Below are 15,075 nucleotides of genomic sequence, written 5' to 3'. Positions count from 1 at the left end.
TGAACGAGGAAGAAGGCTCTAGACAAGACCAGACATGAGGAAACTGTAGAGGCATTATCAACAAAATTATATGATTGTTCTCTAGTAATGCTCAAAAACTATCCTGCAGAAATAAAGAAGGCAATTAGTTGGATTGATTCAGGGTTGAGGTTTTGCCGGGTAGGTATGGCACACAGACAAGGAAACAAAAAGAATGCTTCACTGGCAAGAACATGAGTAAATAATGGGTGATGGAGTCTAAGTAAGATGTGGAAGGAAAAGGAGACAGGAAGGGGATGACAGATTGGGAGAAAATAAAAAGGTCAAGGAACTGGACATTTCAACAGGGTTGAAGAGATGGAATAATGGCTGCAAGAGAGTTGCAAGGGCCAGAAGTATAAGAAAAAGGTTGTGGTCAGGGTAATATACTGGGGCTTAAGATTTCAGAGGAAGTTTATTTCTAGAGATAATGTATGTTTTCCCACTGATTTAAGGTTAGAAGATGGGATATGTTTTACTCCCCCAAAAATGTTCATCTCAAGATATAGCAAAATCAGGGGCGCCTGGGTGGCTCAGTTGGTTGTGCATCTGCCTTCAGCTTGGATCATGATCCCAGGGTCCTGGGATGAAGTCCCACCTCATGCTCCTTACTCAGCTCCTTCTCCCTCTCTCTCTGCCACTCTCCCTGCTTGTGTTGTCTCACCCTCTCTGTCAAATAAATAAATAAAACCTTTTAAAAAAAGATATAGCAAAATCACACTTAATAAACCAAAAAATCTTCTCAAATCCCATATACAAATGCTATGATCAAGACCACTGATGTTCATGTAAGAACAGACCTAGATTTAAGTCCTAGCATGGCCACTTAGTTGACCTTGAGAAAGTAGCCTACCTCCTCAGAAGCTCAATTTCGTTATCTGTAAAATGGGTATAATACTGCCACTGTCTTGTAGGGTTATTATAAAGGTTAAATGAGCAAACACAGAAAATGCTTACTTAGCACAAGGACTGGCACAAATAAGCCCTCAAAAATTATTAGCTATTAGGAATTCTGTTTCCATGTAAGAAGTAAGCATACTTCATCCCTGCCTCTCCCACTGAATACAATTCTAAAACCTGGTGAGAATTCATGGAACATTTGAAGACTGCAAAAAGTACATAGTAGCAGGTGGAATAGGTGAGAATTTGAAATAATAAAGAACTCATGCCCAAACGCAGCACGATCAGATTGCTGAAAAGTAAATAGAAAGAAAAAAAAAGAGTAGAGTAATAAGGAGAGAGCATTTAAAAACCCTTGTATTTATAGTCCACTGGTTTTCCACAAAAGTACTAAGACAATTTAATTGGGAAAGGATAGTCTTTTCAACTAAAGATGTTAGGACAATTGGCTATCCATATGCAAACAGACTAAAGTAACCCTAACTTTACATTACGTGTAATTCAGCAATTAATTCAAAATGGTTCATAGACCTAAATGTACAAGCTAAAACTATAAGTTCTGCAAAAGAATACATATGAGAAAATCTTTGCAACCTTGGGTTAAAAAGAAATCTTAGTTATAGGACCAAAAGCAGAAATCGTGAAAAAAAGTAAATTTGACTTCGTCAAAATCACAAACTTTCAAGCTTCAGAAGATACTGTTAAGAGAGGTGACATCAGTGCAAATGGCAGAGTACGGACCTCTTGAAATTCTCTCCTCCATAAAAGCAATGAGAACACTGGCAAAAACTGTCAGGATCAGCTTCTCCAGAACTCTGGAACAATTAACCAAAGGCCTGCAGCAATCTGGGAAATATTTATTCAATAAAAATAGCTAAATCTCAATAAGAATAATAAATTTTGTAGCATTTTAACTAGCCCTTTTCTCATCCATTTCTCCCAGGTCTGTGGTAACCTTGAAAACCAACAACCTGAAATCACAGTGAAAACCAGCAGCCTGGCAGCTACCAGAGAGGGAAGAACGAGGCTGGAGTTTCTTCAAAGCACTATTGTCAGAGAACAGTCATCTAGGTGGCCTTTCTAGTGGTTCCCTGGAAGATTCCACAGGCAATGCTCTCCATGATGTAACTCAAAGCTCGCCACCCAGTGCTAAGAGCCTTTTTCCCGAGAACTTTTGTCAAAAATAATCAGAGGAAGGGGATGCTTGGGTGGCTCAGTCAGTTAAGCATCTGCCTTCAGCTCGCGTCATGATCCCAGGGTCCTGGGATCGAGTCCCGCGTTGGGCTCCCTGCTCAGCGGGGAGCCTGCGTCTCCCACTGCCTGCCCCTCCCCCTGCTTGTGCTCTCTCTCTCCCGCTCTCTCTCTCTCCGACAAATAAATAAATAAAACCTTTAAAAAAATAATCAGAGGCAGTTGGTGAATTCTTCCCCTGCCTGAGGTGGTGGAGTTGGGATAAACAATAGGTTAACCAAAAAGCCTAGAAGGAAATCTTGGGGGATGAAATGTCCTTAGAGGGCACTGAAAAGCTCTAACATACTCCCAGGAATCTAGAAGGCCACACATGTGCACAGGCCTGTCCTCATGGCCGAAGTTGTATGCATGTTCAGGAAAGACTAGAAAAAAACCTAAGGTCTTACCTCTGACTAATCTTAAGTCTCTGCACAAGCAGGAAGTGAGGGCTAAAATGGAGTTGTAATCTGCTTGGCTGACTACGGAAGATGTGCTCAGCTTGCATACAAATCCTTCAGTACTAGGAAATCCCTCAGTTCTGGGAAGAGTACTAGTTCTAGGAATAATTAAAACACTGTGTTAAGTAAGTTAAAGAAGGCCACATGTTATATAGTCCCATTTATAATGAAATGTCCAGAATAGGCAAATCCATAGAGAGGGACAATAGAATAGTTGCTATCTGGGCTGGGAGAAGAAAAAGGGACTGAGAACCATCTCTCGGGTGATGGGCATGTTCTAAAACTAGATTGTGATGATGGCTGACCAAATCTGTAAATTTACTATAAGTCACTGAATTGTACATTTAAAATGAGTGAGTTTAATGCTATGTCAATCATAACACAATAAAAAAGTGGGAAAAAACAACCCAACTACATTCTATAAGAAACTCATTTTTTAAAAAAATATAAAACTCACTTTCAAATATAATAATATAGATAGGATAAAAGTAAAATGGAGAGAAAGTAGTTCTAGAATGTTGGAGTAAGGACCTTGAAAATCCGCTCTTCCATAAAAAGCAAAACTCATTAAAAATTAAATTTTGATAAGTCTGGAAATTAAATAGAGGCATACAACAATAGGAGGAACAGTTATTCAAGAAAAACAGCAGAGTCTCACTAAGACTATAGTAAGATTTATTGTATTTCAGCTTCCCGTAATCATGTTTCCCTCTCTCCAACTTTGCAGTAGCCTTGAAAACCAACAATCTTGCAACTGTGGTAGTTGTAAATAAAACAGCAGCCTAGCTGATATTATAGGAAGTAGAGCAGTTCTGGAGTTCACCAAAAGCCCCATCCTAAGAGAACTGTCACTGCTTGACCAGCCTAGTACTTCATTGAAAAGCTACAATCCTAGGGCTTGTCTTTGACTTGGTTCATATCCCACTCTGTAGAACAGCCCAGCCTTAAGGCATTTGTCAAAACCAATTGGTGAGGGTTAACACTGTAGCTGCTTGAGACAGCATTACCAGTTGGGGCTAACAAGAGAATGACAAAAAAATTAAAAGAAGACATAGGAATGAGCATACACTTACGGGTTTCAAAATATACTACAAAGCTATAGCAATGAAAACACTATGGTACTAGCATAAAGACAGACATACAGACAGTGGAACAGAATAGAAAGCCCAGATACATGGTCAACTTGGTTTTTGGCAAGAACGACAGGAATACACAATGGAGAAAGGATAGTCTCTTCAACAGATGATGCTAGAAAACTGAATCTTCACGTGGAAAAGAATGAAATGGGACCCTTATTTTATACCAGTCATGAAAGTCAATTAAAAATGGATTAAAGGCTTAAAAAGAAGACCTGAAACTCTAAAACTCCTAAAAGAAAACACAGAGGAAAATCCACTTGACATTGGTATTGGCGATGATTTCTTAAATATAACTCCAGAAGGCAGGCAACAAAAAGCGAAAATAGAAAGTGGAACTATATCAAACTAAAAACCTTCTGCATAGCAAAAGACACAATTAACAGAGTGAAAAGGCAACTACAGCATGGGAAAAAATATTTGTAGACCATATATCCAATAAGGGGTTAATATCCAAAATGCATAGAGAACTCCTACAACTCAATGCCATAAAAACGAAACCTATGAAACTAATATAACACTGTATGTTAACCATACTGGAATTCAAAAATTTTAAGATTTATTTATTTATTTGAGAGAGAGAGAGACAGAGAGAAAGCATGAATGGGGGGAGGGGCAGAGGGAGAGACTCTTCAAGCAGATTCCCCACTGAGCACAAAGCCCAATGCAGGGCTCAATCTCACAACCCAGGAGATTACAACCTGAGCCGAAAGCTAGGGCTAGACACTTAATCAACTGGGCCACCCAGGCACCCCTGGAATTCAAATTTAAAAAAAATAATTTAAAAACTAAAAATAAAACCTGACTAAAAAATGTGCAAAGTATTTGTATAGACATTTCTCCAAAGAAGACATACAGATGGCCAACAGTATATGAAAAGGTGCTCAACGTCATTCATCATCAGGGAAATGCCAATCAAAACCACAATGAGATATCACCTCACACCTGTTAGGATGGCTAACATCAAAGAAACCAAAATATAACAAGTGTCGGTGAGGATCTGGACAAACTGGAACCTTTGTACACTTTCGGTGGGAATGTAAAATGATGTAACTATCACAGAGAACAGTATGGAGCTTCTGCAAAAGGGTTTAAAGATTAAAAATAGAAATACCATGTGATAAAACAACTCCACTTCTGAGTATTTATTCAAAGAACTGAAATCAGAGCCTGCAAGAGATATCTGCACTTACATATTCATCGCAGCACTGTTCATGACAGCCAGGATGTCATTATGTCATGGACATTATTCAATGTCCATGAATGAATGAAGAAAATGTGGTATATACATACAGTGGGGTATTATTCAGCCTTAAAAAAGGAAGAAAATCCTGCCAACACAGATTAACCTTGAAGACATTATGCTAAGTGAAATAAGCCAGTCACAAAAGGACAAATACTGCATGAAACAACTCATGTAAGGTATATAAACTAATCAAACACAAAGAAGCAGAGAATATAATGGTGGTTGCCAGGGGCTAGGGGAAGGGGAAAATGGGGAGTTATTATTCAAAGGTTATAAAGTTTCAGCTATGCAAAATGACTAAGTTCTAGAGACCTATTGTACAACATTGTGCCTATAGTTAATAATACTGTTTTGTACACTCAAAAATTTGTTAAGTGGGTAGATCGCATGTTAAGCATTCTTATAAAAAAAGAAAGAAAAATAGGGAGTGAAATGTCCGTAAGGCGTTTGAAAAGTTCAGACATACTCCTGGGACTCTAGAAGGTAACAAACATGTGCTGGACTATGCGTATGCCCAGGAAAGTTAGAGCTTGAGAAGTCACTAATCTCTCACCTCTGGCTGACCTTGAGGCTCTGAACAAGCAGGAAGTGAAGTCCAAGGCACAGTTGCAAACTGCCTGCCTGGGCATTGAAGGAGTGACCCAACACACACACATACACACACACACACACCTTCAACAAAGGAAGGAGTGACCCAACACACACACACACACACACACACACACACACACACACCTTCAACAAAGGAAGGAGTGACCCAACACACACACACACACACACACACACACACACACACACACACACCCCTTCAACAAAGGCTGGTAGAACTTGAGGCTCTGAACAAGCAGGAAGTGAAGTCCAAGGCACAGTTGCAAACTGCCTGCCTGGGCACTGAAGGAGTGACCCAACACACACACACACACACACACACACACACACACACACACACACCTTCAACAAAGGCTGGTAGAACTTCTGGTTCAAGGTATTTAAGGAAAACTTTCTCCAAGCATTAGTGGACCACTCTGCTAACTGAACAGACTTCAGCGGCTGCACATGACAAAGAATTCAAATTTACAGAATTAGTCTAGGACAGTCACTATACAAATAACAAGAACAATAAAATAAACCCTGGGTGTGTGGGAGAGAATGATTTTCAGAGCTGTCACATTACATTATTTTTTTAAAGATTTTATTTTATTTATTTGAGAGAGAGAGAACATGAGCAGCGGGGGGAGGGACAAAGGGAGAGGGAGAAGCAGGCTCCCCACTGAGCAGGGAGCCCGATGTGAGGCTCGATCCCAGGACCCTGAGATCATGACCTGAGCTGAAGGCAGTGCTTAACCGACTAAGTCACCCAGGCACCCCCACATTACATTATTTTAAATGTCTCATTTGCAACAAAAAAAATTATAAGACTGTTATGGACTAAATATCTGTGCCCCCCCCCAATTCGTATGTTGAAACCCTACTGGTGATGTGATGGTAATAGGAAGTGAGGACCTTTGGAAGGTAACTGGGATTAGATGAGGTCATGAGGGTGAAGCCCTCAGGAATGGGATCAGTACCCTTACAGAAGTCATGAGAGAGCTTGCTTCCTCTCCCTGCTCTCTGACATGTGACAAGAAGTTAGTAGTCTGCAACCCAAAAGAGGGCTCTCACCAGAACCTGATCATACTGGAACCCTGATCTCAGACTTCCAGCCTCTAGAACTGTGAGAAATAAATCTGTTGTTTATAAACTACCCAGTTGATGGTTCTTTGTTATAGCAGCCTGAGCTGATTAAGACAAAGACATTGAAAAAAAAAGGAAAGAAAAGAAGAATAGGGCCCATACACAGGAAAAAAGAAACAGTCAATAGAAACTTTCCTAAGAAAGCACACTGGGCTTCTCAGACAAAACTTTTAATCAGTTATTATAAGTTCTTCAAACAGTTAAAGAAAACCATGTATAAAGAACTAAAAGAATGTTTCAGAATGCCTTACCAAATAGGGAATAAAAATAAAGAGACAGAAAGTATAATAAAGAACAAAATAAAAATTCTGGAGTTGAAAAGTACAATAACTGAAATGAAAACTATTACTAGAGGGGCTCAACAGAAGATCTGGACTGACAGAAGAATCAGCAAACTTGAAGATATGTCGAATACTCATTTACAGATTACTCAATCTGAGGAGCAAAAAGAAGAAAGAATAAAGAAAAAATAACAGCCTCAGAGACCTGTGGGCAAACATCAAGCATACCAATATATGCATAATGGAAATCTCAGAAGAAGAAGGAGCACAAATAATATTTGAAGAACTAATGCCTGAAAACTTCTTCAAATTGATGAAAAACATTAATCTACACATTACAGAACCTTGATAGAATCCAAGTAGGACAAACTCAAGGGACCTACTTGGAGTCTGTCCAAGAGACATCCAGACATGTAGCCAAATTGTCAAAAGCAAAAGATGAAGATTGAACGCTGACTGTAGCAAGAGAGAAGAGACTCATCATGGACAAGGAGTCCTAAGTAAGGTCAACAGTTGACTGCTCAACAGAAATGACAGGCGCCAGAAGGCAGTAAGATGATATATTTGGTGGGCTAAAAGATTGCCAACCAAAAACTTCACTGTCTGGCAAAAAACTACACTTTAAAACTAAAGGAGAGGGGCACCTGGGTGGCTCAGTAGATAAAGCGTCTGCCTTCGGCTCAGGTCATGATCCCAGGGTCCTGGGATCAAGCCCCGAAACGGGCTCTCTTTTCAGGGGGGAGCCTGCTTCTCCCTCTGCCTACTTGTGCTCTCTCTCTGTCAAATAAATAAATAAATAACAAAAAAACCCTTAAAAACAAACAAACAAACAAAAAAAACTAAAGGGGAAACTAAGACATTCCAAGATAAGCATAGACTAAAAGAAGTCATCACTATTAAGACCTACCCTATGAGAAAAGCTTCAGGCTGAAATAAATGGACACTCTTCACTAACTCAAAGAAAGAACACTAGTAAAGTTGACCATATAGGTAAACATAAAAAAAGACAGTATAAATATATTTGTCTTTGTAACTCTTTTTCTTGTCCTGACTTAGGAAATAACTACATAATGTAATAATTATAAAACTATGCTAATGAGCTTAAAATCTATAAAGATGTAATTTGTGTGACAATAATAGTACAAAGGAGGAAGGAGAGGGATGCCTAGGTGGCTCAGTCGGTTAAGCATATGCCTTCAGCTTAGGTCATGATCCCTGGGTCCTGGGATGGAGCCCCGTGTTGGGCTCCCTGCTCAGCGGGGAGCCTGCTTCTCCCTCTCCTCCCAGCTCGCTCGTGATCTCTGTCGCTATCTCTGTCTCTCTCACTCTCAAATAAATAAATAAAATCTTTTAAAAAAAAGAGATACACTTTAGATTTTTAAAAAAGTTGAAAGTAAAAGGATGGAAAAAGATGTTCCATGCAAAAAAGAATCAAAGTAGAGCAGGGTATGAGAAATTTGTCCTTTTTCTTATTTCCTTGGTAAGTCTAGCTAAGGAATTCTGAATTTTGTTGATCTTTCCAAAGGACCAACTTTTGGTTTTACCGATTTTCTATATTTTTTAAATTTTCTATTTAATTTTTTTTATCTAATCTTTATTATTTCCTTCCTTCAGTTTGATGTGGGTTTAGGTTGCTCTTCTTTTTGTAGTTTCTTTTTTTTATTAGGACTTAATGTTTTTAGAGCAGTTATAGGTTCATAGCAGAACTGAGGGGAAGGTACACAGATTCCCCACATAACCCCATCCCCACACATGTATGGCTTACCCCATTATCAATATCCCCCATCAGAGTGGTACAGTTGTTACAATTAATGAATCTACATTGACCCATTATGATTACCCAAAGTTTATAGTTTACAGTATGGTTCACTCTTGACATTACACAGTCTAAGGGTTTGGACAAATTTTTCTAGTTTTTAAAAAAAATTTCTGTAGTTCTTAAGGTGAAAAGTTTTTGGTTATTAATTTAAGACCTTTCTTCTGTATTAATATGGGCATTTATAACTATAAATATCCCCCTAAGCACTGCTTTTACTGCCTTATATGTTTTGGTATGTTAAGTTTTGTTTTCATTCATCTCAAAGTATTTTCTAATGTCCCTTGTGACTTCTTTTTGATCCATTGGTTATTCAGTAGAGTGCTGTTCAATTTCTGCATATTTGTACTTTTTCTAAATGTCCTTCTATTATTGATTTCTAATTTCATTCAACTGTGAATGGAACTGTCAAGAGTGCACATCTTTGTCTTATTCCTGATACTGGGGGAAATATTTCACTCTTTCACCATTTATTATGAAGTTAATTATTAACACAAACATATGGCCAATTTATTTCTGACAAAAAATGCAAAGGCAAGTAAATGGAGAAAAAATACTCTCTTCAACATATGGTGCTGAAACAATTGGAAATTCATAGGCAAAAAAGTGAACCTTAACCTAAACCCCACACTTTATATAAGCATCAAGTCAAAATAGATCATAGATCTAAATGTAAAATATACAATCATAAAACTGTTTAAAGAAAAAATCTTATTCATAATCTGCTGTCAGACAAAGAGTTCTTCGATATGGGAAAAAAAGCATAATCCATGAAAGAAAAAAACCCTGATAATTGGATAACTGGATTGTATCAAAATTTTAAAACATTTGCTCTGAGACAAAAAACTTGTGTACTAAAAACTACAAAATGGTGCTGGAAGAATTAAAGATACAAATAAATGCAAAGACATCCCATGTTCATGAACTGAAGACTTAATATATCGTTAAAATGTCATTATTACCCAAAGTGATATACAGATTCAGTATAATCCCTATCAAAATCCCAATGACATTTTTTTCCAGAAATAGAAAAATCCATCCTAAAAATCAAATGCTGTCTCAAGCGTTCCTAAATAGTGAAAATCTTGAAAAAGAAGAACAAAGTTGGAGGTCTCACACTTCCTGACTTCAGAACTTACTACAAATCTATGGTCATTAAAACAGTGTGGCATGGCACTGGCATAAAGACAGACATGTACACCAATAGAATAGAATGGAGAGCCTAGGAACAGACCGATATATTTATGGTCAAATGATTTCTGGAGAGGATGCTAAGAACATTCAATGGGTAAAGGACAGTCTTTTCAACAAGTAGTATTGGGAAAACTGGATTATCAACATGCAAAAAATAAACTTGGATCCTTACCGTATGACATATACAAAAAGTTAACTCAAGATGGATCAAAGACCTAAACATAAGAGCTAAAACTACAAAACGCTCAGAAGATAACACAGGAGAAAACCTTTATGACATTAGATTTGGCAATGATTTATTGGCCACAACACCAAAAGCACAAGTAACAAAAGAAAAAACTGACAAATTAGACTTCTTCAAAAATATAAACTTTTGTGCATCAAAGGACACTATCAACAGAGTGAGAAGGCAACTCATGAAATGAAGGGAAATACTTGCAAATTATTTATCTGATGAGGGAATCAATATTTAGAATATACAAAAAAAATTCTACAACTTAATAATAAATAAACAACCAGTTTAAATAATGGGCAAAGGACTTACATAGACATTTCTCCAAAGAAGATACACAAATGGCCAAAAAGCACATGAAAAAGATGCACATCACTAGTCATTAAGGAAATGCAAAACAAAACCACAATGAAATACCACTTCACACCCGTTAGGATGGCTGTCACAAAAAAGAAGAAAAGAAACTAAGTGTTGACAAGGGTGTGGGGAAATTGGAATCCTTCTTCATTGCTGGTGGGCATGTAAAATGATATAGCCTCTGTATGTATGCAGGTTCCTCAAAAGATTAAACACAGAATTACCATACAATCCAGCAATTCCACTTCTGGGTATATACTCAAAAGAAATGAAAGCAGAGACTTGAGCAGACACCTGTACCTCCAGTTCCATAGCAGCATTATTCACAACAGCCAAAAGGTAGAAGCAACACAAGTGTCTACTGACAGACGAAGGGCTAAACAAAATGTGGTACGTACATATAATGGAATATTATTCAGCCTTAAGAAGGAAGGAAATTCTGACACATGGATGACCTAGAAGACATTAAGTGAAATAAGCCAGACACAGAAGGCCAAATACTGTATGATTCCACTTATATGAGGCACCTAGAGTAGTCAAATTCACAAAGACAGAAGGAATGGTGGTTGCCAGGGGCAAAGGGGAGGAGTATAAGGGGAAATGGTGTTTACTGGGAACAGAGTTTCAGTTTGGGAAGATGAAAAAGTTCTGGAGATGGATAACGATGATGGTTGCAGAACAATGTGAATATACTTAATGCCACAGAATTGTACACTGAAAACTTGGTTAAAATGGTCAATTTTATGTTAGGTATATTTTACCATGATAAAAAAAAAAAAAAAAAAGTTTGTTCTGCAAAAGACACTGTTAAGAGAATGAAAAGATAAGCTACAGACTGGGATAAAATATTTGCAAATCATATATCCACCAGAGAATTGCATTTAGAATATATAAAGAACTCTCAAAAGTCATAAAGAAAATAAACAACCCAATTAAAAAACAGCACAAGATTTGAACAGACACTTCAGCAAACAGGATAGAAGGATGGCAAATAAGCACATGAAAAGATGCTCAACATCATTAGCTATTAAGGAAAAGCAAATTAAAACTACAATGAGATACCACTTCACAGCTACTAGAAGAACTAAAATAAATACCAACAATACCAAATGCCAACAAAGATGTAGAGCAACTGGAACTCTCATACATTGCTGGTGGGAATGCAAAATGGTTCAGCCACTCTGGAAAATGGTTTGGCAGCTTCTTATAAAGTTAAACAGACACTTACCATATGACCCAGTAATCCCACTCCTAGATATTTACCTTAGAGAAATAAAAATTTATGTTCACACAAAAACCTGTACAAAAATGTTCATTATCAGTATTATTCACAGTCACCATAACCTGGAAACAGCCCAAATGCACTTCAATGGGTGGATGGATAAACAAACTTTGGAATAGCCGCACAATGGAATGCTACTCAGCAAAATGAATGAACTATTGATACACACAACTTGGATGACTCTCAAGGCATTACACTAAATGAAAGAAGCCACACTTAAAAGATGACGTATTGTATGATTCCATCTTTATGACATTCTTTAAAAGACACAACTACAGTGATGGAGAACGAATCAGGGATTGCCAGAGATTATGGGTGGAGTTGGGGGTGACTATCAATGGATGGGATGAGGGATTTTTAGAGTGATGGAGCTGTTCTCTATCCTGATTGTGGTGGTTACATGAATCTACATGATTTACATGATTTACAATTCATAGAATTGTACACCAAGAAAAAAAAGAAAGAAAAACAGGCAATTTTATTGTAAGTTCATTTTTAAAATAAAAGAAAAAATTGCTATTATATCATCATCATCAATAGTTATACTTTAGTGATTAATAAAAATATTCAGAATTAGTTGTGAAATAGGATCTAAAAGTCATTAAGGTCATTTTATATCTGGTACAATAACGTAAAGGTAGAGAGAGAAAAAAAACAACAACACTAAATGTAAAAGTTTTACAACTTCTACTGACTCCTCCCTTTAATATTCTTTATCAGGATAAATTGCTCCCTCTGGATCATTTCCTACAAACATTGTCATATACTGAATATGGAATTAAATAAGCACTCGACTCAGAAGTCTGGGACCCTATGTTACATTCCTAAATCTAACACTGTAAGAAAACTCTCGACTTGCCTTTTGTGCCTAATTTTATCTTCCTCTTCATTGAGGTCATGTACTTGTCTGCACTTGTCTTTTTGTGGTATGCTGTGAAGGTTTAAAGCAAGGAGTTTCAAAGATAGGAAACAGAACAGATTCATACACCACCCACCCACCCCAAATACCAGGTACTGCTCTAAGTGATTTACATGTATTACCTCACTTAATCCTCCTAACAACCCTATAATGTAGGTATTATTAATATTCTCATTTTACAAGATGAAGAAATTGAAGTGTAGGGTGGTAACTTGCCCAACATCTTATAACAAGCTAGTTAAGTGGGGGAGCCAGGATTTTTCCAGCAGTCTGCCTCCAGAGCCCATGCTCTTAATCAGTATGCTAGGTCTCTCCACAAGAGGCTGTTCACTGGTTCTTTTATTCCTTCCTTCACCACTGCTGTTCCATGTCTATGGTCTGTCTCTAACAAAGCATTCATTCATGCTCATGGCTTTACCTGCCACCTGAGTGTCCATGATTCCCACTTCTGTGTATGTAGCCAGCTCTGACCTCTCCCCTGAGCTTCCCTGCTGCATTTCCTACTGCCTCCTCAATATGTGCATTTAATGATCCTGCCATTCTTACCAATTCAACATGTTTCAAATTGAACTTATCATCTTTTGTCAGAAACTCCCCATAAAGACTTTCTTAATTTTGCCAGTTGTTAGAAAGTCACACAGACTTGAAAACATCTGGGTTGTCTCTGACCTCTCCTTTGACCCTCCTACTTCATTCTCAGTCAATAAGTCTAACCAGTTCTTCCTTTGTGATGTCTCTTATAACCACACCTACCTCTCTTTCCGATACCACTGCCATCATTCTAGTCTAGACCTCCGTGCCTATACGACTGTAATGCCTCCTAAATCATTCTCCCTGCTTCCAGTTCTTTCTCTCTCTCATCCTCTTTCTTGGCCACCAGATTCATCATTTTCAAATACTGCTTTTCAGGTTACTCCTGACTCAGAATCCTTTCACCATATCCAAACTAACTGAATAACTAACTCTGTATAGGTCTCTACTACCCACCAAATGAAGTTCAAAATTTTTAGCTACCTTTCTAACCTGGTCTTTCACAACAGCCCCAAACACGCCATAGTGCTCATACCATCTGCTGCAAATGAACTGCCTTTCCTTCTCCTTACTATAGAATAGGTAGTATTAAAAGAACATTGAAATCTTACCTCCTCTGAGAGGCCTTCTTCAGTCATGCCAGTGCACAGTGGCCTTTCCCTCCTCTGAACTCCTACAGCACTTAACAACTACATCTAGTGTCGTCACTAAATGTTACATGGTTCTCTTTCCAACCAGACTGTAATTGCTACAAAGTCAGGAACGATTTCCTAAACTTCTGCACACCTCCCACAGTGCCTAGCAAAACTTATCTCTTAAACCAGTGCTTTCTGGTTAAGATGCATACCATTTATCTATATATTTTGTGCTCATTTACAGTTCGGCCCAAAGACCCTTCACAATCTAGCCTCACCTCCCTTTCCAGTGTCACCCCCTCTCATCCCCTGCTGTGTCCTATACTTCCTGCCACAATGAACTTCTTATTGTTCCCTAGATGCACCAGGTCCTTTCACAAACCTGTTCCTGTTCACCTACTATCTGTAATGCCCTCTGCCCCGTATTTACCTGACAAATGACTGTTGCTCTGTCAAGACTTAGTACAAATATCAACTCCTGACTCCCCCTGCAAACTAGGCTTCGATGTTCTATGTTCTGTGCTCCCTTAGCATTTTATTCACATCTCTGTAACAGTGATTTCCATGTGGTATCACAACTGACTATGTACATATTCGTCTCTATCACGGGCCTATATACATTCCTCAAGGAGAGTGATCGTTTGTCTTTCCCCAACTCCCTTCCCTAACTCTTCATATTTAATGTCCTGCTGTTAAATCTTTCTCTCAGTGAAAGAGCACATCAAAGTCACTGGCGATCACATACCTTGGTAATAAAGAGCCTTGAGGAAGGAGTGCCGATCAGCTCCCTGAAATAAAGACTTTTCTATTTCCATTTCCCGCCGGGTCAGCTGTTTGCTCTTGGCAAATCTCTGTGGCAGGCAAAGGATGCGCTGACGCTCTGAGATCCTTTCTTCAATATCTTGAAGACGGTTCTGTATTGCTTCCGGGGTTGCCCTCAGTCTTGTCCTCTGAAACCAGAGAAATGAGATGGCATGTATCATAGACGACATAGCCTGAAAGTGATAATCTAATGCCTCAGATAAGAAAGAAGCTGGTGAAGGACCAGAGGTGACCATTCATAGACATGTTAGCTAAAAAGTCAAGAAAGAGCGTCTCTTTACCAA

The 15,075-nt window shown here is 38.3% G+C and overlaps 1 protein-coding gene across 2 annotated transcripts in view; it reads right to left on the bottom strand.

Annotated features, from left to right (window-relative positions):
* The window catches only part of RBM41 (RNA binding motif protein 41), a 59,430-nt gene that overhangs the window by 40,398 nt on the left and 3,957 nt on the right, over positions 1 to 15,075 (bottom strand). Inside the window, exons 4-5 of one of the 2 annotated variants that reach the window (XM_078065302.1) lie at positions 14,715 to 14,919; positions 12,744 to 12,815 (exon numbers count right to left, since the gene is read on the bottom strand). In XM_078065302.1, coding sequence (XP_077921428.1) covers positions 12,744 to 12,815; positions 14,715 to 14,919 — 277 coding nt within the window. The remainder of the gene's footprint in view (positions 1 to 12,743; positions 12,816 to 14,714; positions 14,920 to 15,075) is intronic. The other variant, XM_078065301.1, reaches the window with a different exon arrangement.

This window comes from Halichoerus grypus, chromosome X (assembly GCF_964656455.1).
Source record: "Halichoerus grypus chromosome X, mHalGry1.hap1.1, whole genome shotgun sequence".
Lineage (NCBI taxonomy): Eukaryota > Metazoa > Chordata > Mammalia > Carnivora > Phocidae > Halichoerus > Halichoerus grypus.
Note: the sequence above shows the minus strand (reverse complement) of the source record. Positions and strands in the feature narration are given on the sequence as shown.